Source organism: Pantherophis guttatus, chromosome 4 (assembly GCF_059756535.1).
Source record: "Pantherophis guttatus breed Tessera chromosome 4, ASM5975653v1, whole genome shotgun sequence".
Taxonomy (NCBI): domain Eukaryota; kingdom Metazoa; phylum Chordata; class Lepidosauria; order Squamata; family Colubridae; genus Pantherophis; species Pantherophis guttatus.
In genome coordinates this window covers 121,295,382-121,321,464 of record NC_142066.1, presented here as the reverse complement: position 1 = coordinate 121,321,464, position 26,083 = coordinate 121,295,382, and the positions used below count along the sequence as shown (strand labels likewise).

At 40.4% G+C, this 26,083-nt stretch overlaps 1 protein-coding gene and 1 long non-coding RNA gene across 2 annotated transcripts in view; one reads left to right on the top strand and one right to left on the bottom strand.

Moving 5' to 3' along the window:
* The window catches only part of ABCB5 (ATP binding cassette subfamily B member 5), a 49,124-nt gene extending 32,171 nt beyond the window's left edge, over positions 1–16,953 (top strand). The window contains exons 19-29 of the mRNA XM_034401807.2: positions 891–995; positions 2,168–2,245; positions 5,429–5,512; positions 6,269–6,472; positions 7,913–8,013; positions 8,534–8,674; positions 11,530–11,686; positions 12,499–12,696; positions 14,482–14,688; positions 15,630–15,776; positions 15,906–16,953. Of these exons, the coding sequence (XP_034257698.1) occupies positions 891–995; positions 2,168–2,245; positions 5,429–5,512; positions 6,269–6,472; positions 7,913–8,013; positions 8,534–8,674; positions 11,530–11,686; positions 12,499–12,696; positions 14,482–14,688; positions 15,630–15,776; positions 15,906–16,103 (1,620 nt within the window). The 3' untranslated portion in view covers positions 16,104–16,953. The remainder of the gene's footprint in view (positions 1–890; positions 996–2,167; positions 2,246–5,428; positions 5,513–6,268; positions 6,473–7,912; positions 8,014–8,533; positions 8,675–11,529; positions 11,687–12,498; positions 12,697–14,481; positions 14,689–15,629; positions 15,777–15,905) is intronic.
* On the bottom strand, positions 317–21,910 carry LOC117654869 (uncharacterized). The gene is made up of 3 exons (XR_004588421.1): positions 21,746–21,910; positions 2,159–2,236; positions 317–391 (listed from the first exon to the last, which is right to left on the bottom strand). It is a non-coding gene; the product is annotated as an uncharacterized LOC117654869 (long non-coding RNA).
* Positions 21,911–26,083: the final 4,173 nt, after the last annotated feature.

The window sequence follows — 26,083 nt, the reverse complement described above, 5'->3', positions numbered from 1 at the left end:
CCTTTTAATCTGGCCAGGTAGTCCTCAATTTATAACCATTTCTTTAGCAACCATTCAAAGTTATGATAGTGCTGAAAAAAGTGACTTGCAATCATTCCTTACACATCATGTGAATGTGATTCAGGCACTTGGATACAGGCATTTGGCCTATATTTATACTATCCCATGGGAAAGTACATATAAATTAAAAATAGAATTCATTGAACTATTTTATTCACCAACGGATGCAGTGGGCTGCCGCTTACAAAGCTTATGCTTTTAAAAAAATATTGTTAGCTGGTGCTTACCATACTCCTGAATTTTGCCTGCCACATTAACATGGTTCTTCTTCTACAGTTATTTGGTATGTTGATTCTATCCATATTACAACCACCTGCAAGGAAACTGTCACCTACAGATATTTCAAATAAAATTATTTTTAACTTTTTATTCTTTAATAATCTTTTCCAAGCTTCTACTTGGCCCTGATTAATTTCCACCTTTGAATTTAATGATTTTTGAACATAGCCTCAAGGAAATGAACATGATCCAGACTTCTATTTTTAGAAAGCCATGAGATTCAGCGACAAATTCTGTTCTGATGGAGAGCTATCAAATATGGCCTGCAAAACTCCATGCAATCACTAGACAGTGGTAAAGAGGTCAACTTCATACTGCTGCTATCTAATGGTTATTTCTTATAATCTGAATTAGAGATTAGTGTCACTGAATTAGAATTAGTTTCAAATTCTTCATGTAAAATATTGTCTGCTGTTCAGAATAGCTGATGGTAACATAAAGGGAAATCAGGGAAATTGACTTCTAGGAAATAGTCATAATTTGAACTAAATAGAAAGTTTAACTGGAATGGCTTCTTGTGCTGGTGATTAAAACTATGCTTTGCCACTCAGGCTTTCCAAGAACAAGATGAGGTAAAGAAAAGCCAGAATACAGTGCTGTATTCTCTCATGTTTCTGGTGTTGGGAGTGATCAGTTTAGTAACTCATACAATCCAGGTAAGTTCTAGTATAAGACCTACTTAATAAGAAATTCTTACAAAGGAGCATCCTATAAGAAAGAGAGGATTGTATACAGTACAAAGTTACTCAACCAGTGTAATATGAAAGTGTTTCAACTTTAAAATGATGGACTTTTGACACTATACTTTATTAGATGGAATCCCATAAATCATTGCAAACCCATAAATCACATGTATATCATTCTTGCTGCTTTGGCTATCTTAACATATATATCTAGGCCTTCTCAACATTCAATCTACTTCTTTGTTTATCTTTTTATTCAAATTTCATCAGGCAGTTTCTCAGCATAGCAATAGCACTTAGGCTTATGTACTGCTTCACAGTGCTTCACAGTCTTTTCTAAGCAGTTTACCGAGTCAGGATATTGCCCCCAACAATCTGGGTCCTTATTTCACCAACCTCAGAAGGATGGAAGGCTGAGTCAACCTTGAGCCAGTCAGGATCGAACTCCTGGCAGTGGGCAAAGTTAGCCTGCAATACTTCATTCTAACCAGGGGTGGGTTCTAAATTTTTTTACTACCGGTTCTGTGGGCATGGCTTATTTTGTGGGTGTGGCTTGGAGGTCATGTGACTAGGTGGGTGTGGCTAGCTGGTCAGAGTCATTTCTGAAAGGTCCTCGCACTTACGACCAGTCCTTGCACTTACGACCCGATTCATTTGTTTGCTTTTAACACTGATCAGCTGTAGGACAGCCCTTTGAAGCCCCGCGGCAAGAGTTTAAACAGTTTTTTTCCCTCTAGTCATCAGCTGGGACTCAGGAGGCAGCAATAGATTGGGGGTGGGACCAAATAAAAGGTAAGAATAACGTGGGTGGGGGTGGGTGGGAGGGTGGGAGGGGGGAGAACCGGTTCAGTGATGTCATATCGTCACCGCTACCGGCTCGACCAAACCGAACCGAACTGGGAGGAACCCACCACTGATTCTAACCACTGTACCATCACACGTAATCATTACTATAATTAGTGATTACCCACCCCCTTAATCTTTGATATGGTTCTGTCTTTATTTCTTGAATTTGTAGTTACGTTCTGCATTAATAAATACCTGAAAACTGCCTCCTCCTCATTTAATGGATATTCCCCCTTCAGATCATAATGGCCTTTTTCTAAAAAATAAAAAGCTAAAAGTTTTGCCGTTACCTTTTACAGGGATTCACCTTTGGGAAGTCTGGAGAAGCTCTCACGATGCGGTTGCGCTCTCTTTCTTTCAAAGCCTTGCTGCAGCAGGTAACAAAACAGCAGGAAAGGGAAAGAAAGAGCATTTTGGGGACAGGTTTGGATCACCAATAAAGGAGAATATTTGTAGCTCAGGGTTGAAATGAGGAATCCTTGGTGCTCTCTGAGCTTGACTGATTTCTTGCAGATGTCTCAAACTAGGTAACATCAGCAGTGCTACAGTGGTGGGTTTCTACCAGTTCACCCTGGTTCAGGCAAACCAGTAGTGGCAGCGGTGGGAGGCTCTGCCCACCCGCCCAGACGTCATCATGGACACTCTGCGCATGCGCAGAAGGTTCTGCGCATGCACAGAAGTGCTGCATGCGAGAAAAGCGAGCGCACACATGCACGCAATCCTGATTCCGAACCGGTAGTGAAGGTAAGTGGAACTCATTATTGCAGTGTTAGGACCCGTTTACATTAGCAAAAGACTACTAACAAATGAAAACAGTAAATATTATAAACATAAAAGGGTCAAGTCAAGCTGCTGAATTTAGGTGAGATAAGAATGTTTTTTTCTTATCTTAGCAAGAATGAAGCCTATTTGAGGGATGTTTTTAAGAATTCCTAGCTGACCTAAGCCCTAAGATTGTTTGATGCTTTCTCATCTAAGAACAGTACTCAACTAGTCCAATTGTTCTTTGATTTTCTAATTCAGCCAAGGTTGGTTAGGAACTGCCAGTCCAAAATAGTGGCTTGTTGAATAAAAAGCTAATGCTTAAGAAGCTATGAGACCTCCATATAGTCTAGAATTGTCTCTAAAGACATAGAAACATAATGCACTACTGCATCCTCCATTCCAGTGGGGTTATATTGCCAAAACGAATAATTAATTAACCCACAGAATATTTGCATATCCCTGGAAGCACTAAATCTAACATCTTTTAATAGTGGAAAATAACATTTTCCACTATTCCAGGCCCAAGAATTAATTTCATCTCTATGAATAGCTAGTAGGAGGAAAGCAGCACTTTTAATTCAGATGTCTCTATCTCTACGCCTGTCCTATTTTTTTAAAGTAGACACAACACATACTGACTTCTAGAGATCATTATATTTTATTTGGGAAATAATGTTGAATGAACAGCTGGACCTATCATTTCAGTATTAAACTATTTCAGCCCATTACACTTTTTCACTATTCCACCACTCTATTGTTTTATTTGGGTGCACCATGGGAACAGGTAGTAATGGATAAAATATCAAGTTGGTAACTGTGACTACTTACCAGGCAGCGATGGGATTCAAATAATTTAACAACTGGTTCTGTGCCCTAATGACCGGCTGGGTAGGCATGGCTGGGTAGTAATGTGACTGGGTGGGTGTGGCCAGGGTGGGCGGGACACAGGACTCATGTGATGCTAAGGCAGGACTTCCCTGAGAGCCTCCAACACTCTCATTATAAAGACAATCCTCCAATTACAAATGTAATAGAGCCTGCCAATTATATTTGTAACCTGAGGATTCATTTGATTGAATCATGTTAAATGACCGTGATCACTCCCTGCTTTCCCCAATGCATTTGTTAATCGAATGCGCTGTTCTTTAAATGCACATGAGGTATCTCAGGCTGGAGAAAAACATGTGGGGGTTAGTGCTGAAGCAAACTATCCAAGGCCTCCCCCAATCCACTGAGATACCTCATGCTCCCCTGGGGTCCCCACAATTGCTACCCCCCATCCTGCCCCGCTGGGTCTCCATAGGCTGGGCCTGCTTTGCTAGCATCTCAGATTCCAATTACTCCTCCCCATCCCATTTCCCATGGATTACTTACTTTTTCAACATCTCCAGAGGTCCAGAAGAGGCTGACCCACTGGCAGAGAAGCCAACGTGTTTTATTCAGATGATGGCAAAGCTGTAAAAATGTGAAATCTAAGGAAAATATTTTCACCAGCTTCTGAGTAAAAGACTTTCACTTGGGGCCAGCTTCAGGGATTGAGGTAGCAACAGCAACCAATCAACAAGGAGCTTGCTTCCTTTTGTCTCATTGGGCTGCAAGCCCCTTGTTTATTGGCTGCCTCATCCCAATCCCTGAAGCTGCTCATTTGAACTAGCCAGTCAGCAGCAAACAAACTGGGTTCAAACTAAGCCTGACCACACTGGGTCAAATTAAGACTGCAGGCCCTCATGGCAGAGAAACTGAAGTCTTTTATTCAGATGAGGGAAGCTATTTTCCTTATATCTCACGTTCTTACAGTTTCACCGGCTTCTGAATAAAATACTTTGGCTTCTCTGCCACATGGGTCAGCCTCTTCTGTAGCTCTTCAAAAAGTAAGTATAGTAAAGCCATGGGAAATGAGGTGGGGAGGGCTGGATTGGGCCCATGGAGCCTCAATTTCGGTCTGTAACAGGTTGGGGGAAGCCTATGGAGGCCAGAATGGGACCTGGGAGGGATGAATCGGGCCCTGGGAGGCTCCATTTCGGCCTGTAACAGGCCAGGGAAGCCCTAGGGAGGGGCCTGGGAGGGCTGGATGAGGCCCACCGAGGCTCTGTTTTTCCCTGTAACAGGCCAAGGGAGGCTTATGCAGGCCCAAATGGAGCCCTAGCAAGCTCCGGCTAGCAGCCAGGAGGCTCATCTCGCCTCCTGTTGAGGAGAGACTGGGAGGGAGGGGCAAGGCTTCAGCTGGTTCAACAAACTGAACAAATGGTTAACAACCGGTTCTAACAAACCAGTGAAAACCAGCTGAATCCCACCACTGGATTGAAGCCCTGCCTCTTTTTAAATAAAAATAGGGTAGGTGTCAATTATGCGGTTGCAGCTATCATTTTTGACCCTCTATGTGGACACCTCTTGTTTTGTTACATCAATCTTAGACTAAATTGATAAAATAAAATCAACATTGAGAACAGGTGGCTGAAAATTTTAGAGTTGGTACCTTGATGCCACCCAAGAATGATCACCTGATTTTGATACCACTGTAGTGGGTGACCAAATGTAACAGACTTTACATGCTTTGTGACTACACTATTCGGGACTACAGTAGAAAAGGACTCAACTAAGAGTGACTTATGTGTGATTCATTAATGAACTGGGAACGAAATGAAGACAATTTCAGGGAGTCTATGCAGAAAAAAAAAGTTATGTTGCCAAGACATATTTATATCATAATTCGATACAAGAGGAAAGGTTCTGAGCTCTAACAAGAGTAATTGTTAATTTCAATTATTATTTAAATTTGTTCATTTTGATTTTAGGAAATTGGATGGTTTGATGATCACAATAATGGTATTGGAGTTCTGTTAACCAGACTTTCAACAGATGCTTCCCAAGTTAAAGGAGTATGTTTTTTGCTTATTGATTTTATATATTTTATTGGAATTATAATTAACTTGGTATCAATAAGAGACTGCTGCAGGAAACAGCAGAATAAATCCATTATTTGAATCATTTTCACATTCTGAATACATAAGGGTCTATGTTTGTTTTGTATCTTCAGACAAGTATTCTACTTGCACTTTCTAAAATAGTCTGTTTGGGAATAATACATTCTACAAGACTCCAAGATCCTATGAATCAGTTTGGCATTGAAGCTATAACTTTGCCAATTAATTTACTGGCTTTGCAGTATTGCCAGATGATATCATATATGCATAAAGAAATGATTCTGCATCAGTTCATGGTACATTTATAAAAATCCCAATGGGTAGTTTCAACTAATAAAGAGAATATGTAAAAAGTGTTTTCAAGAAAATTAGCAACATGACTTGGAAAAGCAGGGAATAAATATTAATCATGCCACCTGATGTGAATTTTCCATGCATATACTTTTATACCTTAGCAAGACATAGATATGTTGTGTTTTCACAGAGAAAGAGAGCCTGTGAGCCTTCAGATGTGCTAAACCATCTGAATATTTACATACACACATATAAAATCAGATTGAATCTATATGCTACAAAGCTATTACAGAATCTAATAGTTCTGGTTGAGATACCACAAAGCCTTCTCCCAGAAGACAACCGTATTGTGAATATTATAAAAAGAATGCTTTATTGTGGAAAAGGTATAATTTGTTTTTCTTGTTTATTTTCAAGGCTACTGGAAGTCGATTGGCCTTAATGACCATGACTTTCTTCACACTCGTGACAGCTCTTATCATTGCTTTTGCACATGGTTGGCATTTAACACTGCTCATCCTAGCTTGTATTCCCTTCATCATTGTTGCAAAGGCTATTCAAGCGAGATCGATGGAAGGTCATGCAGCTAACGATCAAAAAGCCCTTGAAGAAGCTGGAAGGGTATCTTCTACATATATAAATCCATGGATAAGATTAAGGCTATAGTGGTGACAAGTAGGCAGGAAATGTCTTATGATTTGAACTTTCAATAGATTTACATCCATTCACTATTTCAGCAACATCTGGACATACTTTGGTATGGTCCTCAGCAGTGGTAGGATTCAAATAATTTAACAACCGGTTCACCCAGGCTCAGGTTGGCTGTCATGGGAGGTGTGGCCCATCCTTGTCCTCCAGCTCTGCTGCACATGCGGACAAGCCTTCTGTGACAGCCAATCTGATCCTGGGTGAATCAGTTGTTAAATTAGCCCCCCCCACACACACACCCAATCAAAGTGGATCCTGGGTGCTGCACTGCAATGGAGAAATGGGCAACAAAGTGGCCGGCACGAAGAAAGGAGGAGGGAAAGTGGCCTTCTCCTTCCCTTGCGTTGGCCGCTCCGTTGCCCATTTCTCCATTGCAGCACAGCACCAGGATTCACTTTAATAGTGGGGGGTGGGTAATTTAATAACCGGTTTGCCCGAACCAATGCAAACTGGCTGAATCCTACCACTGGTCCTTAGTCTTCATTTTTCTCAGTAGTGCTTCTCCAGGAAAACATGGTCTATTTATTGACATGCCACTTTCTCAGAATGTACTTAAGGCAGTGATGTGAAATCACTTAACTCAAACTCAAAAACTTCTCTATACTGAAACAAATAATCTGGAGAGAAGCACAATTTGAAAACTCAAATTAAACAAGCCTGCAGGAACCTGGCTCTCTGGATGTTGCTGACTTGAAATTCCTATCATCCTTTTTGTATGCTGACTAGAGCTACTGAGAGTTGTTCTTTAAAATGATTTGACAAGCACGGGTCCCCTTGACCTCTATTGCAAGATTCCCTTGTTCTCCATTGCAAGATTCATTGCTGAATCTGAAACTGAAAACTGAAAAATGCTTCCCCACAGAGGGAGTCACCAATTCACCAATGCTTAGCATTTTTTGCTTAGCAGAATGGGAAAACAAAGAAACACTTTATCTCATATTTTCTGTTTTGCTTTCTGGAGAGGAAGAAAAACATCCTGATTTCTAATTCCCCTCTCCCTTCACCATGAAGGACAAGAGTGAAGGGATTTCAGAAAGTTAACTAGTTGGTAGAAGATTACTTCAAAAAGGAATGGCAGAGATTTAACTTGCTGGTCTGCATTGCCTTTGGAGATAAGTCAAATAATAAATACAATTGTCTAATTTATTTGTCTAGTTTATTTAACAATAGTTTACTAAATCATAATTGTCTGGATTTACACATGATAAATTATGAGCCATGTGTTATAAACACATGTTTTATAGTATGCAATCCCCATCGGTTTTGTACTATAGGTAGATAATGCTATGCATCACAAAAATCCTTTTATAGATGAGTGAATGCCTTATATTTTCCCTTTTCCCCCAAATCTAGATTTCAACAGAAGTTGTAGAAAATATAAGAACGGTTGTGTCATTAACGAGAGAAGACAGATTTTTTGAGAACTACAAAGCAAGCTTATATAAACCATACAAGTAAGAATTTTATTTTTTAATACTTTTTGTATGTGAGTTTGTGTGCATATGTATATTTTGTATGCATATTCCTCATTGTAGTCACTACTTTAAATTGCTTTTTTTAAAATAAAGTTTTTTTTAAAAAAAAACATCAATAAAAATGAAGGCACCTAAACATACACATACACACATATGCATATAAATACACTTATACATACACATGCATACATACCAGTAATCTCTCTCACACAGAGACACAAATGAAATTGTAATGCAAACATTTTTAACATCCACATTTAATGTTTCTATCCAGAATATTGGACAAATGTGATGATCTGCTGTGGAAAGTATTATTAACATAGCTCAGAGTTTCTCAATTTAGCAACTTTAGGAGATTGTATTTCAACCTCCCAAAATTTGGGAGTTGAAGTCCACAGCTCTTGATAAGGTTAATCAACATTGATATAGTTAATAAATTTTGGTCAGTTTTGAATTTTATGATTGATTGTGAATTATATCATTTATTTTCTTTTATTAGGGACACACTAAAGAAAGCTCCTATTAATGGATTATCCTATGCCATAGGGCAGAGTTTCAACTTTTTTATAAATGCTGCTGTTTTCAGGTTTGGAGCATGGCTTATTGCCCATTGTTTTATGAACTTTGAACAACTGTTTATGTGAGTATATTTGCTTTTATGCAGGGTAATGAAAATATGAACTGAGGTTACTGATTTTCATATGTGGCTATGTGGATATACGTGTACTTTTAAAGCAAAAACAATTGCTGAAGTAAAGGAAAAGTTCATATTATTAATGTCTTAGCCATGTCAATAAACTGTTTAAGGAAGTGAGTGAGTGTACAGAGTGAGCACATAAATATGCCATTATCTAGGCTGCCTTATGATGTTTTCCTCACAACCTAAAAATAATTAACACAAATAATTTTAAAATGTAAAATTTATATTTGAAGAATTTAAAATATCAATAGTTTTTGGTATTCTCTGAGATGAGATTGCTAAATCTCATGAATGTCTATGAGCTTCTCAGTCTTCCAGGTCATGTTGTCCCAAAGGTGCTTGTTCAAGAGGCAGTTGGACTGGTTTTTCTTTGAAGATGTTTTACTTCTCATCCAAGAAGCTTCTTCAGTTCTGACTGGATGGTGGGGAATAAATCCTTTATCCTGTATAAATCCTTCCATTCCTCACCATCCAGTTAGAGCTGAAGAAGCTTCTTGAATGAGAAATGAAACATCTTCACCAAAAAAAATCAGAAATTTCAGTTGCCTCTTGAAAAAGCACCTTTGGGATAAATCTCATGAGATTCCCCCTCTCCCCCCAAAGTTGGAGGATTTCAATTTCTGTGGTTGTATTATTTGTTTATTAGTTTATTGACATTTGTGTCATTATGTGAGATCACGGAATGATGGCACCAGCTGAAAAGTTATTGGAGTCATACACAAGGAATTAAGAATATATACTTCTATATAATTCTCACATGGCTTGGGCAGCTTACAATTAAAACATAAACAAAAAAACACAGAATAAAATAGCTATACAAGCAATAAGAAATGTTAAACAATTAAAAACAATTAAAAACATGCAATGCAATCACTGGGAGAGGGCATGAGTAGTATAGCCACTTAATGGGCTCCTCACCACTCTCCAGTTCCCAGGTCAGATAGCAATGCCAGGCTTCATGCCCTTCTAAAAGGCAATCAAAGTTAGGATGAGCTTAACTTTTTGGGGAATAATGTTTTATATGGCACAGGGAGAAACAGAAAAGGTCCTTCTCCTGGGTCCTGTCAGATGACACTATCTAGTGGACAGAATCTTCAACAATCTGTCAGATCTGATGGGATGGGTTGATGTCACTTAGGAGATGCAGTCCCTCAACCACCCTGCCAGCCACATATAACATAAAAATGACAGCTTCTGATAGTGGGAAACTCCAGATTCTAAAAATTTTTTGCTGAAGAGCAACAATGGGAAAGGATTGTTTTTTTCATTTTCTGTTTAAGTTATAGTAAGAATTGGGGCATAATTTCAGTATCTGCCATTAACTCAGTAGCTTTTACTCATATCTATCAAGACTTGTGAAAACCGACATTTTTGGGATACAGTATTTAAGTGTGAGGTCAACTATCACTGAGAAGGGAAAAATAGACACTTTTTCTTAAGTTGTCCATTATAAACTTTGATCTTGATAAGAGATCATTTTGATCATTTCCAAACTAACTTCTTTGCAACATAAAATCTTAGTTTTTGTATGTTCTTCTTTTGATTGATGGATAGTTAGCTTTGACTGATGGGATAATCTTTGAGTTACTGAAGAACATTGTCATAAGGCACATTTATATGAGAGGTGGTATTCAGCCGGTTCGCACCGGTTCGCGTGAACCATTGGCAGAAATTTGGCCAAGGTCGCCGAACTGGTAGCTGTCCACACCCCTGAACTGGTCCCCCCGTCGCCACTTGCTCATCTCGCCCACCATGTTCGTTGCCGCCATGTTCTTCACACACGTGCATCCCATTGCCTTGCAAGTCCAATGGGATGCACATGCATGAAGAACATGGTGGCGATGGCAGCAGGTTTTTCTGCAGTCTCCAGTACTTTTTAGTGGTCTATGGCCAACTGCCACCTCTTTGAGACCTGCTTTGCTATGGCAGCGGCTGGCTGGGTGCTGCTGCAGCCGCAAAGCAGCTCTCAAAGAGGTGGCAGCTGGGAGGCTTCTTTGCCAGCTGTTTTCCAGCTGGGGGCTGCCAAAAACTCCAGTCAGCTTGCCTTCCAGACTCTGGACCAGCCGCCGTGCACCCAAACAAAGAGGCGGTGGTGGGGGAGGAAGGACTAGGGCTGGGACCACTAAAGGAGGGGAAATGGGGGCAACTGGCGAAGGGAGGGCGGGGGTAGATAGATGGAAATTCCAAAAAATTTCCTACCTTTTCCTGTGGGTGTGGCTAGCTGGGGGTGGCAATGTGACTGAGTGGGCATAGGCATGAATGACGTCAAGTTGGCCATGCCCACTCAGTCACATGCCTCCCACATAGCCATGCCCACCGAACTGGTAGCGAAAATTTTTGAAACCCACCACTGATTTATACATATCTAAGGTTTAAGACATACTAAATTCCCTGGCAATTTCCCAACAAAATACATAGAGAATTACTGCCACAAATAGAAGCTCTTGACTTAAATAATCTTTTTTAATAGTATGAAACCCTTTTTCTTCAATTTTTCAAATTAGATTGCACAGCAGGCTCTAGTTTTTATCCAAAATTTCAATGCATATTATAGCCATATAGGCATTTGGCAAAATGTTTTACTTGATCTTATTTAATACTTAATACATAGTATGCTCCATTTCCAAGATATAAAACTCAGTAAATTGTTCTGTTTAAAGAGCCTGACATTATAAAATCCAAATTGCAAAATCAGTGCCATTTACAGCTGGCTTCAACAAAGTTTGTTACTTAAAAGTTTATCTTTATATTCTTTTCTAATACATCTGTTTCGTATTTTTGTTTTATATTTCCAGAGTCTTCTCATCAGTGATTTTTGCTGCAATGAATGCTGGCCAAGCTAATTCTCTTGCACCTGATTTTAGCAAGTCAAAAGTTTCTGCTCAACGAATATTTCACCTTTTGGATCGAAAGCCTGTAATTGACAGCTATAGTGAAGAAGGAGATAAATTAGTAAGATCTTATAGCTTATGCTGTCTTTAATATATTGAGTTGACATTTTCATAGTACGATGACAATTAGCAATAGTAATGTAGAAACTTTGGTTTCTGCAAATTTGATTTAAAAATTTATTAGGCATGTGTATAATTATCTAGTAAATGAATAAACCAATGTTACATTCAATACTACACAATAAATATTTTAAAATCCTGAGACTTATTTCTGAGAAAAGCTACTTCTATAAGAGTTTTCTTCCAGTCTCTTTGTTTCAATGGGAAATTTAAAGTCATTCTTAAATTAAAGTTCACTTTCACTGAATATAATTAACCCTTATATTTTAATGCATTTAAAATATTTACTGCAATGTATATTGTAAACAATAAAAGGAGTAACAGAGGAGAGAGCCATTCATCATGTATGGAAATGACCAAGAAAATATATATTGCCTTAAGTAAATTAGCCATTTAAAAAACGGGGGAAATCCTATATTTCACTTTTTTCTTTATTTCAGGTAATTTAAAATAACGTTAGACTGCTTATGAAAAAAGTCAAGTAACAGAAATTGTTTTGATATACTATTTTAGTTCATAAGATCTGGAGAGTAAAACTTTGAAAAACTATTCTAGTCCATATCAAAATTTCATTTCTATAAATATGTCCAGGAGGGAAGTACAATATTATTGTTGTTGCAGCCATTCCATTACTAATTCTATTATTACGATTAGTACCACAGGACGAGTACAGGAGAAAAACACAGAACATTGTGCAAAATCATAGCATTGTTGTGTTTGTTCTCATCATTTCTTCATCTCTCCCTGCTATAGGAGAAATTTGAAGGCAACATTGAATTTAAAGATATCCATTTTGCATATCCAACCAGACCAGAAGTTCAGGTTTTGCAAGGGCTCAATGTAAAGATTAACAAGGGCCAGACCCTGGCTCTGGTGGGTAGCAGTGGCTGTGGCAAGAGCACTTCTATTCAACTTCTAGAGCGATTCTATGACCCAATTTCAGGACAAGTGGTAAGTGGACCTTGGTTCTACTGAAAACATTTATGTGGCACATGAATTCTTCTCTGTCAGAATCATTGATTATGAACCTTTATAATAACCCAGGCCACAGATAGTTTGATAAAAGAATGTGAATATTTTGGACATCTTGACTACTATTTTAATATGATTTGTGATGAAGCTGAAGTGTGGGGGAAAGAGAGATCTGTATAGGAATAACAGTGATATCTGAAATAATGGAATTGGAAAAAGTATTACAAAGATTAGTATTCCAGAGAAAACGAAGGGCAGGAACTCATACAGTAAACCCTGTAAGAATGTAGAAAAGCAGACCAGATGCAAGTGTAGACAGTGTAGTTAGAAAAATGCTAAAATGTGAGGTTTGCTTACAGAGTGGAATTGTGGCTTTCTTAGCTCTTTCTGTGCCTAACAACTGAATGATATGGTTATTATGTCTTTATAAAATGGCAAAATAAAATAATGGTGAATTTAAAAACTATAGGAGGATTAGTTTGTTGAATGTGGCTGGGAAAATGTTTGACAAGTACAAGAGATAATGATGAGCAAAATTTGGAGAGTACAGATTGGGTTTACTGCAAGTAGATGTTCTTTTTGCTATGTGATCAGCCCATTTCCATTTCAATTCTTTTACTCTCTTGAGGTTATTGTCTTGAGATTATATCATACACCAAGGAATATAGATCTGAAAAGTAATATATTGAAAGCTAAGATAATAGTATTTGATATGGAATAAATGGTTGCAAATTATACATGAATGATGAAAAACTATAGCAATTTAATGAATTTGTAGAATGTTTACTAAAAACATGTTTTTCTGGACAAATTTTAAAGTTGTGCAAATACTGGTAGAAAGGGATGTTGTGAAAAATAAATGTTCATTGAAATAAGTGAAATGACTGTGGGAAAGAGCTTTGCCAACATTGTTATCATGAAAGTGAAAATTGGGTAATTGAGAAGAGACAAAAGATTTGAATGCACTGGCAATATGATATTTAAGAAAATGAACGGTTAAATAAAAATAAGTGTTTTAAGAATCTATGAGTTCTGAATTACGGTGGATAAAATACAAAAGCATCACAAAAAAAGTATACTGCAATTATCTGGTTATAGAGAGAGAATGAAAGAGAACAGAATCCCCAAACCTATATGAAAGAAAGCATGAATGGGTAGAGAAGAAAGAGAAAATAAGTAAGTTATGGTTGGACAGACTGGATGGAATCTCAAAAAGGAACTGAAATGTACAGAACAAAAAGTAATATATTAGGGAGGGTGTGTAAGCAAGCAAGTCAGTTTAATATAGTAGTTAATGACCTGGGCTAGAAACAGGGAAACCAAGAGTTTTGGTCCTGCCTTAGATACAAAGTCAGCTGGGTGACCTTGGGCAAATCATTCTCAAATCAGCCTTGGAAGAAGGCAATGGCTACCAACTTCTAAAATCTTGCAGGAAGACTGCAGAGAGTAGTCCAGGCAGTTGCCAGGATTCAACACTGACTGGAAGCCCTTCCTCTCAATAAAAGTAATATACAATGGAAACAAGGATAATTTCCAAGGATAGAAAAGTATGAAGAATAAGATACCATGAATTATATTAGTGAAAACTAAATTTAGTTATATTTTTTTTCTTACAACACTTTATTTTGCTTACTATTACCTTTTTTCATTTGCATTGCATCATGTTGCTTATTCCAGAAGAGACCACTGCACAGTTATGTCTACTTGTAAGGAGTATATTTTTAACTTGAATGAAAAGTGTCATGTTTTCCTTTCGATTTCTAGATTGCAGATGGTGTAGATACCAAATCTCTACATATACAGTGGCTAAGATCTAGATTGGGCCTTGTACAGCAAGAACCTATTCTGTTTGACTGCAGTATTGCAGAGAATATCCAGTATGGAGATAACAGCAGAGTTGTTAGCCAGGAAGAAATTGAAGAAGCAGCCAAAGCAGCTAATATTCACAATTTTATAGAAAATCTTCCAGAGGTATCTTGCATCTTTTTTCTGCATGAAATTAATTATTGCAGCTGATACAGATATCTGTTGTGGAGTAAAATTAATGTAATGAGCAGCAAACAAACAAACAAGTAAATAAATAAAAAAACAAGACAGTCTTTTGAAATTCAACTGGTAATGCAGGTACCATAATCTCATTTGAAATCTATAACTTGGAGTTTAGAAAAGGTGACGAAATTTATCCCAAAAGTAGGGTAACCAACAACCATCAAGAGGAGGACATATCCTCCTTTGTGTCCTTTTGTTCTCTCTTTGGCAGGCATCACGTTAAAATCAATGTTAGCTGGGTTTTTAATGTCTGGGATTTTTTGACTGTGTTCACAACAATAGTCATTGACATTTGTGTATATCATAACCATGTAAATTACCTACTTCATTTTTACCCTAGTTTGTTGAGTGATTTAAAGAGGCTAGATTTTCATTATTTATTTTGTGATGCCAGCAGTCAGCTTCAGTCCAGCCCCTTCAAATCTGTTATCATTGTAGTTTGAGGATCATACCATATTCTCATAGGCTGAAATTTGAAAATTGTCATCACTGATTATATATTATTATTAGCATATATAAAGATTTGATGAAAAAATATTGTGACTGAAAAAACAATCTTTCTGATGCTGAAAAAAGTCATTTTATATACATGTAGGCATTTTTTTAAAATGCCAATCAGGAATTTGCTACACAATTAGCATGGCACCAAATTGAAGAAGTTTCTATTCCTGTGAAAAATGGCAAAGTTGTATTTTAAAGATTAGGAAACTGATTTGTTATCATGTATCTTATTAATGATATTTACATTCATTTTTCTTTCTTCCTAATTTACAAACTTATTTGATATTAGAGTTATGAAAACAGCTTTGGACTCTGAGTTGAGTCTCTTACAATACTGACATTGTTCTATTTTTAAAAACCAGAAATACAATACTCGAGTGGGTGATAAAGGAGCACAGCTTTCAGGAGGGCAGAAGCAAAGAATAGCTATTGCTCGTGCCCTTGTCCGAAAACCTGCAGTTCTACTTCTAGATGAGGCCACATCAGCTCTGGATACAGAGAGCGAAAAGGTGAGTGAAGCCATAGCTGACTTCCTACTTCATGGGTAAGCAATTCGCCATTGTTTAAGAAATGATCTAAACTGGAAAAAAAGTGCTAGTGCTTTTATAAGGATATTTCTCTTTTGTCTTTGAGTACAGATTGTCCAGAAAGCATTAGACGAAGCTCGAAAAGGCCGAACCTGCATTGTTATTGCCCATCGATTGTCAACAATCCAGAATTCTGATATCATAGCAGTCATCCAAAATGGCAGAGTAGTAGAACAAGGAACTCACAGCCAGCTGCTAGCACTGGAGGGATTTTATTATGCACTTGTCAATGCCCAAGTATCCCATTAGTTGTATTTATTAAACCAGAAACAGAAGTTTGGAGAAGTTAGACCAAGATGTGATATGAAAAACCACTATTCACCAAGTCCAAAGCAGGTTTGGGTTTGGTTTGTCAAACAGTAATCCATTTTGCTACATTGAAACATAAGTACTAATAATATGATGGAACTGGATCTCTTGTTCAAAATTTACATTTTCCATTCTTATTTCAATTTTTTTGCACAACCTCTTTAGCACACCAAAAATTATTCATTGACTCCAAGTCAACATGAAGAATGATTGTTGCATGTTCCATTGCATGTTCCATTATTAAGGAATTCTTAGGTGCTGAGAATGCAAAGTTCAGATAGTTGGGCTTCTTATGTGAAGAAAAAAAAATACTTATTTATATATTGCTGCATTACAATTTGGTTTTTATTATGATGCTGATGATAATTTATGTAAGAGTAATAAAAATGTTACAAAGTTCCATAATTTTCAACTGCATAATGAAATTCAATGAAGTGATAAAGCTTATCTAAAAGTAATCAGTCCAGTTTGACTGAAAATATCTTCTATAAGATATAAATTAATATAAATTTCCAAAAACAATTAAATTTAGAAAATCAAATTCCAAAAGTCCTGGAAGCAGAAAGCAACTGATTGACTCTAGCAGATGTTCCAATGGAACACGTATTAAAGTTTAAACTTCAAGAAATAATATACAGAAAAAATCCTTAAAAGATCTAAGAAGTGCGTAATCTCTTTTTCCTCTTTATTCAAAAGGAATAAACCAGGAAATAAAAAATCATTTTCTACTGGCTTTACAAAAAACAAATTGTTATAATTTTATTTGTAATTGCTACACAATAGATACACAAATTAGTATCAGAATGATATATCTGCTAATATAATTTTTTTTCCATTTATAGTTCCTTCAGAATCTTACTAGTATAGTAGCTTTATGTATTTGTTTTGTATAGAACTAAGTATGACTTTTCTTCTGTATTAACTTTTCAGCTGCTATTAGAAGTCAGGAGAATATCCACTGCAGTTCCGTTAAATTACAATTTCTGATTGTTTTATTTAATTTATTTAATTTAGCATTTGGCAATGCAACAATAGCTTGTAGACTACAATGCTAATACAGAACAGTAGGTTTTGGCTGCTGAGACTGCTAACCCATTTTGTTCATGTTTGCGCACTATCCATAGTGCATCACAGAGGGCGAGCTAGATTCACACCAGAAAGAAAGATGCTTAGCATCCAGCAGCAGCATCAGGACCTTCTTCCTCCACGAAGTCACCTCACAAACAGGCATTGCATCCAGGAAGGTCCATCACCAGCAGGGTTCTGACCATCCACACGAAGCACCGGGTTGTTTTCCCAGCAAAGTGGTACCTATTTATCTACTTGCAAGTAACATGCTTTCAAACTTCTAGTTTGGCCAAAGCTGAGGAGTGTGTCAGGAGCTTATGTCACCATGCAGTGCTGGGACTCGAACCCTCAGAGCAGAAACCATCTTTGAGCCACAGCACCTCCTGTTAATAATTTGACTAATTAGGGCATTCCACAAACATTTTGCAAATTAGTATTCTATTAAATAATAATAATAATAATAATAATTTTATTTCTATACCGCCCTTCTCCCGAAGGACTCAGGGCGGTGTACAGCCAATTTAAAAACACAAGACACAACAATGATTAAAAATTAAAATAATTAAATAGATTTGGCCGATTTAAAACCCCAAAAATTTAAAATATCCCAATTTAAAATTATTATATTGATAGCCTGGCCTGGCGGAACAACAGGGTCTTCAATGCACAATGAAACACCCGGAGGTCGGAGATCTTACGTATTTCCGGGGGCAGTTCATTCCACAGGGCTGGGGCTCCCACAGAGAAGGCCCTCCCCCTGGGTGTCTCCAGCTGACATAACTTGGCTGATGGCACCCTGAGGAGACCCTCTCTGTGGGAGCGGACTGGTCGGTGGGAGGCTATTGGTGGCAGAAGACAGTCTCAAAGGTACCCGGGTCCTATGCCATGGAGCGCTTTAAAGGTGGTAACCAACACCTTGAATCGCACCCGGAAGACCACTGGGAGCCAGTGCAGCTCGCGCAGGAGGGGTGTCACGCGGGCACAACGAGTTGCGCCCATAACCACCCGCGCGGCCACATTCTGGACCAGTTGGAGCCTCCGAGTGCTCTTCAAGGGGAGCCCCATGTAGAGAGCATTACACTAGTCCAGCCGGGAGGTGACAAGGGCATGAGTGACCGTGCGCAAGGCATCCCGGTCCAGAAAGGGCTGCAACTGGCAGATCAGGCAAACCTGATAAAAGGCCCCCCTGGCCACGGCCGTCATATGCTCTTCTAAAGACAGCCGTGCGTCCAGGAGGACACCCAGATTGTGAGCCCTCTCTGTGGGGGGCAAAGATTCACTCCCAATAGTTAGCGATGGCACCTGCTGACTATATCGGGACGCCGGCAGCCACAGCCACTCGGTCTTGGACGGGTTGAGTCTGAGCCTGTTCCTCCCCATCCAGACCCGCACGGCCTCCAGGCAGCGAGACATCACATCAAGGGCATCGTTGGGGTGGTCTGGGGTGGAGATGTACAGCTGAGTATCATCAGCGTACAGATGACACTTCACCCCAAAACCACGGACGATCTCACCCAGCGGCTTCACATAAATGTTGAACAGAAGGGGCGAGAGGACTGACCCTTGTGGCATTCCCCATGCGAGATGCCTCGAGGTCGACCTCTGCCCCCCTGCCAACACGAACTGCGAGCGGTCGGAGAGGAAGGAGGAGAACCACCGCAGAATGGTGCCCCCTATTCCTAACCCTCTCAACTGCCGCAGCATGATACCATGGTCGATGGTATCAAAAGCCGCTGAGAGATCTAATAGGACTAGGACAGAGGAGCAACCCCTGTCCCGAGCCCTCCAGAGATCATCCACCAATGCGACCAATGCCGTTTCTGTGCTGTGGCCCTGCTTGAAGCCCGACTGGCACGGGTCTAGATAGATAGCTTCATCCAGGTGCCCAGGCAGTTGTCGTGCCACCACACTCTCAACAACCTTCGCCACAAAACGAAGGTTGGAGACCGGACGGTAGTTAGCTAATTCAGCCGGGTCCAGGGAAGGCTTCTTGAGGAGGGGTCTCACCACTGACTCTTTCAAGGTGGCGGGAAAGGCACCCTCACTCAGAGAAGCAGTTATAATCCCCTGGAGCCAGCCTCGTGTAACCTCCCGGGAGGCCAGTACCAACCAGGAGGGACATGGGTCCAATAAACATGTGGCGGCACTAATCCTACCCAGAACCCTGTCCACATCCTCAGGAGCCACAGGATCAAACTCCTCCCAGATAATATTCTCAAGACCTGCCCCTGTCTCCTCCCCTGGACTCATCCAATCGGAGTCCAAGCCATCCCGAATTCGAGCGACTTTATCATGCAGAAATTGCACAAAATCCTCAGCGTGGCCCTGCAAGGGATCTTCCCGCACTCCCCCCCCCCCGAAGAAGGGAGTGGGTCACCCTAAACAGGGCGGCTGGGCGGTTCTCTGTAGATGCGATAAGAGCAGAGAAATGGTTAGATTTCGCCACTTTTATCGCCACTAGGTAGGTCTTGATATAAGACCTCACCTGTGTCCGGTCGGAATCGGATTGACTAGTCCTCCAAATGCTCTCTAGGCATCTTTTCCGACGCTTCATCTCTCTCAGCTCCTCGGAGAACCAAGGAGCCAATTGAGATCGGCATCGGGTCAGAGGCCGCAAAGGCACGACACGGTCCAAAGCTCCGGCGGCCGCACTCTCCCAGGCGGCCACCAGCTCTTCAGTTGAGTTGTAATACACATTAAAGGTTTGTAGAAATAGATAGAAAAGAACATTTGTAGCTCAAGGTTGAACTGTGGGGCCCTTGATGCACTTTGAGCTTGGTTATTTTCTTGCAAATGTTTTATTACCAAACTACATAACACCATCAGTGCTAATGGGAACTGGGATTTGCTCTCATTTTATATAGAAATACAATAGCACTTAGACTTATATACTGCTTTATAGTGCTTTACAGCCCTTTACATAGTGCTTTACAGCCCTCTCTAAGTGGTTTACAGAGTCAGTATATTGTCTCCAACAATCTGGGTCCTCATTTTACCAACCTCAGAAGAATGGAAGGCTAAGTCAACCTTGGGCCGGTGAGAATCGAATTACTGGCAGTGAACAGTGAGTTAGCCTGCAATACTGCATCCTAACCACTGAATCGCCAGAGCTCTAATATACTAATGAGTTGCCCTGTCAATGTTGGTGGGAATGGTCTTGGTGGCTCCTTGATTGAGCTATTGAATACTGTCTGTCAGAGTTGATGTCATTTACTTGCAATTTGGGTAGTCCTCAACCTACAACAGTTCATTTAAAGACAGTCCAAAATTACATGATTGAAAAAAGTGACTTATGACTATTTTTCACATTTACAACGGTTGCAGCATTCCCATGGTAATGTGATCAAAATTCAGATGCTTGACCACTGACTCATACTTATGATGGTTGCAATGTCCTAAAGTCATGTGATCACCTTTTGTGACTTTCTGTCAAGCAAAGTCAATGGGAAAGCGAGATTCACTTAACAAACATGTTACTAACTTAACAACTGTAGTGATTCACTTAACAACTGTGGCAAAAAGATTGTAAAATGGAGCAAAATTCACTTAACGTATGTCTCACTTGGCAACAGAAACTTTGGGCTCAATTGAGGTCGTAGGTTGAGGACTACCTGTAGGCTATTGGTGGTCTCTGCACAATTTCACCCACAATATCCAAGCAGCTTCATTAAAAAGTGCCTGAGCAATCAACCCAATATAGCACAACCAAAACAAGCAGTTGAAAGGATAACACTGCCATAAATCGAAACATCTCAGAAACCATCAACAGACTATTACACTATAGCACACAAATCAACTAAATACTCCAAAGCATCCTAAGTAAAACAAGAGACCCAGCAATCCCAGAAGAAAAAATAGGAGCTGTATACAACATACAATTTAAGGGCTGCAACAGTCAAACAGGCAGAAGACTAACGAAGGGCATCCATGAACACTAACAAGCAAGCAGAAGACATGATGAAAACTCCTTAATTTCACATGAACAGACTTAATCATAGTTAACCAACCTACATACAAAATTGGAAGACACTTTAAGATTCAAAAGATCTCCTAATTTTAAAGGGACATAACAATAAAAAAAGAGTTCATCTTTCAACTGACATGCAAATTAACTTACTACTTGGTGTATCTGCATTTCATCCCATCTCAACCTATCCATTGTGAATTTTCTCTTCTTCATGCAATACCCATCACAACTACTGCAGCTGAAACACAAGTTTTCTCCATTGCCACCAGCCTTTTCACTCTCCCACAAAGAAATCTCCCTATTTAGAAAAATGATGCAATGCTGACTGAGACAGGGAGGCTGGAAAGTAAATGGGCAACATGATCAAGCGATAAAAGGTGGTAGTTCATCTTATAAAAGTCTATCAGCCAAGTGAAACTGAGGAAGAAGCATTTCAAATCATTCAAAAAGACTCTGTCTTGACAAACTCAGTATAAATGAGAATTGGAAATTCCTGTTATACTTTCCAGTACTCTGCATCTTCCCCCAAGACTAGCATTAAACATACCTTAGTCAAGTCTCTGTAATTCTTGTTTCTTGATCTTGTGGGAATCTTTGTGGGGCTTGATAATTACTATGTTTGCAAAAGTGCTTCAACACAGGAAAATTAATTATTGAATTGAGTATATTTAACAGCTGTTAATCAAACATACAAAAATGTTTTGTTCATGATATATATTGACATTCTTGAGCTTTAGATGTTTGTGAAAGATTAGTATAGTATATCGCCAATGTGAGTACTGAAAATGGCAAGATAGGCTTAAACAGAAATATATAGAATGGTATAATGGGAATAGGAGAAAGAGGAAGAGGAAGAGACAAGTGTTGATTCCCAATCATGAAAATGAATGACAGAAGACAATGCAAATTGTGATGTCATAATATGAGGTCTATTCTTTCACACTTGCATGACAGTGTCTTTTTTAAAAAAAAAATTATTATTAAAATATAAACAAAAATATAAAGACAATACAAAGACAAACAAAAACCCACCACCTACAAACCTACCTAACATTCTACATATACGTTTTTGGCATCAACAGAATATATGTTGTTGAGCTTATATATTTTAATAGAGAGTAATTATTAAGTATCTAATTCCAACATTATAAATTTACACTACAAATTTACTTTTCTTATGAGTTCATCTCCTTATGTAAGTCTTTACCCTAATTTCTATCCTCTACATTATTGCTGATTTTCCTTTCCAGCCATTGATACCATTGGTGCCATACAAGATAGTATTCGCTTTCTTCCTTTTCCTGGATTTCCAGCATCAATCTGTCCATTTCAGCACACTCTGATATCTTTGCGATGATTTTGTCTTTGGATGGGAGTTGGTCTAATTTCCAATTTTGAGCGAACAGTAGTCTTGCTGCTGTCAAGATATGTATGATGACATATTTCGTTTCCTTAAGATATTGTGCTGTTATCATGCCAAATAAAAAGAATTCTGGACTGTTTTCTATTTGAATGTTCATTATTTCTTCAATAATATTTTTTATATCTTGCCAATACTGTTGGGCTTCCCTACATTTCCACCAAGTGTGGTAATATGTCCCCTTTTTTGTTTTACATTTCCAACACAATGCCGGAGTATTTGGGTGTATTTTGGCAAGTCGGGCTGGTGGTAGGTGCCATCTATAAAACATTTTAATGAAATTCTCCTTGTAAGATGTGGCTCTTGTCATTTTAATGTTCTGCTTCCATAATTTCTCCCAATCTGCCAACTGAATATTATGTCCTATGTCCCTGGCCCACATTATCATGTTATGTTTAACTGTTTCTTCTATTAATTTGTCTCTCAAAAGATAGTTATATGTTTTGGTAATCATTTTCTGGTCTGCTCCTAATAGAATTCTGTCCAGTTCGTTCAGATCTGGATTAAAGAATGGATGAGATTAGATGACAAAAGAACTTTATATCTAGAAGGCTTTGATCTCATACGAGGATGGCACGCCTTCCTATGGGATGGACCAGACAAACAACACATGTACTTCCAAAGACACACAATTCGGGCCTCACTCTTCAAGATTTGGCAGGGAATCAAGAAAACTTATTATACTAAAATACCAAAATGGTGGTCCCCGATGGAGGCATTGATATTTCCAAATACTCTTGAAATAGGAAAGATGATGCGATACCAAGATCTACTGAATCATGAAGGAGAACTTACTCCAAGACATCAACTCCAAAATGGCGATATAAATATTGATTGGTGGCACTATACTCAAATACATTCAAAATATAATGCGGATAAAATAAAATATGGAATTGCAAAAGACAGTGTCATATAAATGTATGTAAGGGACAGAGTTTCCATCACAACATTGCAATGTGTGTTTTGTCACTTGCAGATTCTTGTATGTGAAAAAAGAATTCAAAAATGAAAATTATTACTTAAAGCCTAGTGGTTTACTAGGTGATTTCATTGACCTAAAGCTTTTAAATGCCATAGGTATTACTAAAATAAGTATGATTTAAGACAATCAGGAATCCCAAGCTTCTCTGCATCTTCTCTGCATCTATGGGCACAATGAACATTTTGAAACCATGTGGCAATCAGATGGAATGGGGCAATCTGACATGGCTAGTGTGGCACAGCCAGCTCACTACCAGCAGTTCGCCACTCCCAATTCATGTCTGCCAATTCATTGCCGCCAAGTTGCCATACGACAACTCCACAGGGCTAACTCATCGCAGGGACAACTCTTTGCAGGCAGTCAAAAGAAGAGCTGTGTGGGGAGGTGAGTGAACTGGTAGGCAGAGCGCAGAGTAGTATCAGTGGTCAGGAGCTTCCCATTTTCACACCCCTTGGTACCATCACTACCAAGTTCAAGGCCAAAAAGCAGTGGTATTCGGCAGGTGGGTGGGTGGGGAGAGGGTAGTGGCCAGGAGTTTGAAAATGAGACACCACCTGGCCGCCACTGCTGCACCCACCCTGCCCACCATTACAGCCAATGTCCCCAGCCTCTTCAGCCCAGAACTCGGTGCCAGTGGCAGGGGGTATGAAAATGGGAAGCCCCCTTCGTCTCGACCTTCGAACCGCTACACCCCGCCGCAGGGAGGCGGAGCCGGTAAGATGGTTCTGCCCCAGGCGCCTGATGGAACCGGATAGGTTCCAGATGGAGCTTGGGCCATTCCCTGAGGCTCTGGCACACGCCTCGACTGGAGACCTAGTGGCCGCCTGGGATAGGGCGGCCGCTGGAGCTCTGGATCGGGTCGTGCCTTTGCGGCCTCTGACCCGGCGCCGATCTCATTTAGCTCCTTGGTTCACTGAGGAGCTGAGGGAGTTGAAGCGCCGGAAAAGACGCCTAGAGAGTAGTTGGAGGGCCAGTCTTTCTGAATCTGACCGGACACTGGTAAGAGCTCATATTAGGAATTACCTAGTGGCGATAAAAGCAGCAAAATGTAGCTATTTTGCTGCTTATTGCGTCATCAGATAATCGCCCGGCCGCCCTGTTTAGGGTGACCCGCTCCCTGCTCCACCAGGAAGCGCGGGAGGACCCCTTGGAGGGTAGAGCCGAGGATTTTGTCCAATATCTGTATGACAAAATCGCTCAGATTCGGGAAGATCTGGACTCCGACTGGATAGTCTCAGGGGGAGGGACTGGGGCAGGTCTTGAGAATGTTATCTGGGATGAGTTTGATCCTGTGACCCCTGAGGACGTGGACAGGATTCTGGGTAGACTGAACGCGACCACTTGTTTATTGGACCCGTGTCCCTCCTGGTTAGTGCTGGCTTCTCGGGAGGTGACACGAGGCTGGTTCCAGGGGATTATAAATGCTTCGTTGGGTGAGGGTGTCTTTCCTGCCGCCTTGAAAGAGGCGGTGGTGAGGCCTCTCCTCAAGAAGCCTTCCCTGGACCCGGCAATGTTGGTAAATTATCGTCTGGTCTCCAACCTTCGTTTTGTGGCAAAGGTTGTTGAGAGTGTGGTTGCGCAACAGCTTCCCCAGCACCTGGATGAAACGACGTATCTGGATCCGTTCCAGTCGGGCTTCAGGCCCGGGTACAGCACGGAAACGGCATTGGTCGCATTGGTTGATGATCTCTGGAGGGCTCGGGACAGGGGGTGCTCCTCTGTCCTGGTCCTGTTAGATCTCTCAGCGGCTTTTGATAAGATCGACCATGGTATCATGCTGCACCGGTTGGAAGAGTTAGGGGTGGGAGGCACCGTGTTGCGGTGGTTCTCCTCCTTTCTCTCTGACCGGTCGCAGTTCGTGTTGACAGGGGGACAGAGGTCGACCCCGAGGCCCCTCATATGTGGGGTGCCGCAAGGGTCGGTCCTCTCACCTCTCCTGTTCAACATTTATGTGAAGCCGCTGGGCGAGATCATCCGTGGTTTCGGGGTGGAGTACCATCAGTACGCTGATGACACCCAGCTGTACATCTCCACCCCGGATCACCCCAACGATGCCCTTGAAGTGATGTCCCGGTGCCTGGAGGCCGTGCGGATCTGGATGGGGAGGAACAGGCTCAGGCTCAACCCATCCAAGACCAAGTGGCTGTGGTTTCCGACGTCCCGATATAGCCAGTTGACGCCATCACTGACTATTGGGGGCGAATCATTGGCCCCCACGGAGAGGGCTCGCAACTTGGGCGTCCTCCTGGATTCACGGCTGTCTTTAGAAGAACACTTGACGGCCGTGACCGGGAGGATTTTTTATCAGGTCCGCCTGATTCGCCAGTTGCGTCCCTTTCTGGATCGGGTCACTCATGCCCTCGTCACCTCCCGCCTGGACTATTGTAATGCTCTCTACATGGGGCTCCCCTTGAGGAGCACCCGGAGGCTCCAACTGGCGCAGAGTGCAACCGCGCGGGTGGTAATGGGAGCGACATGGCGCT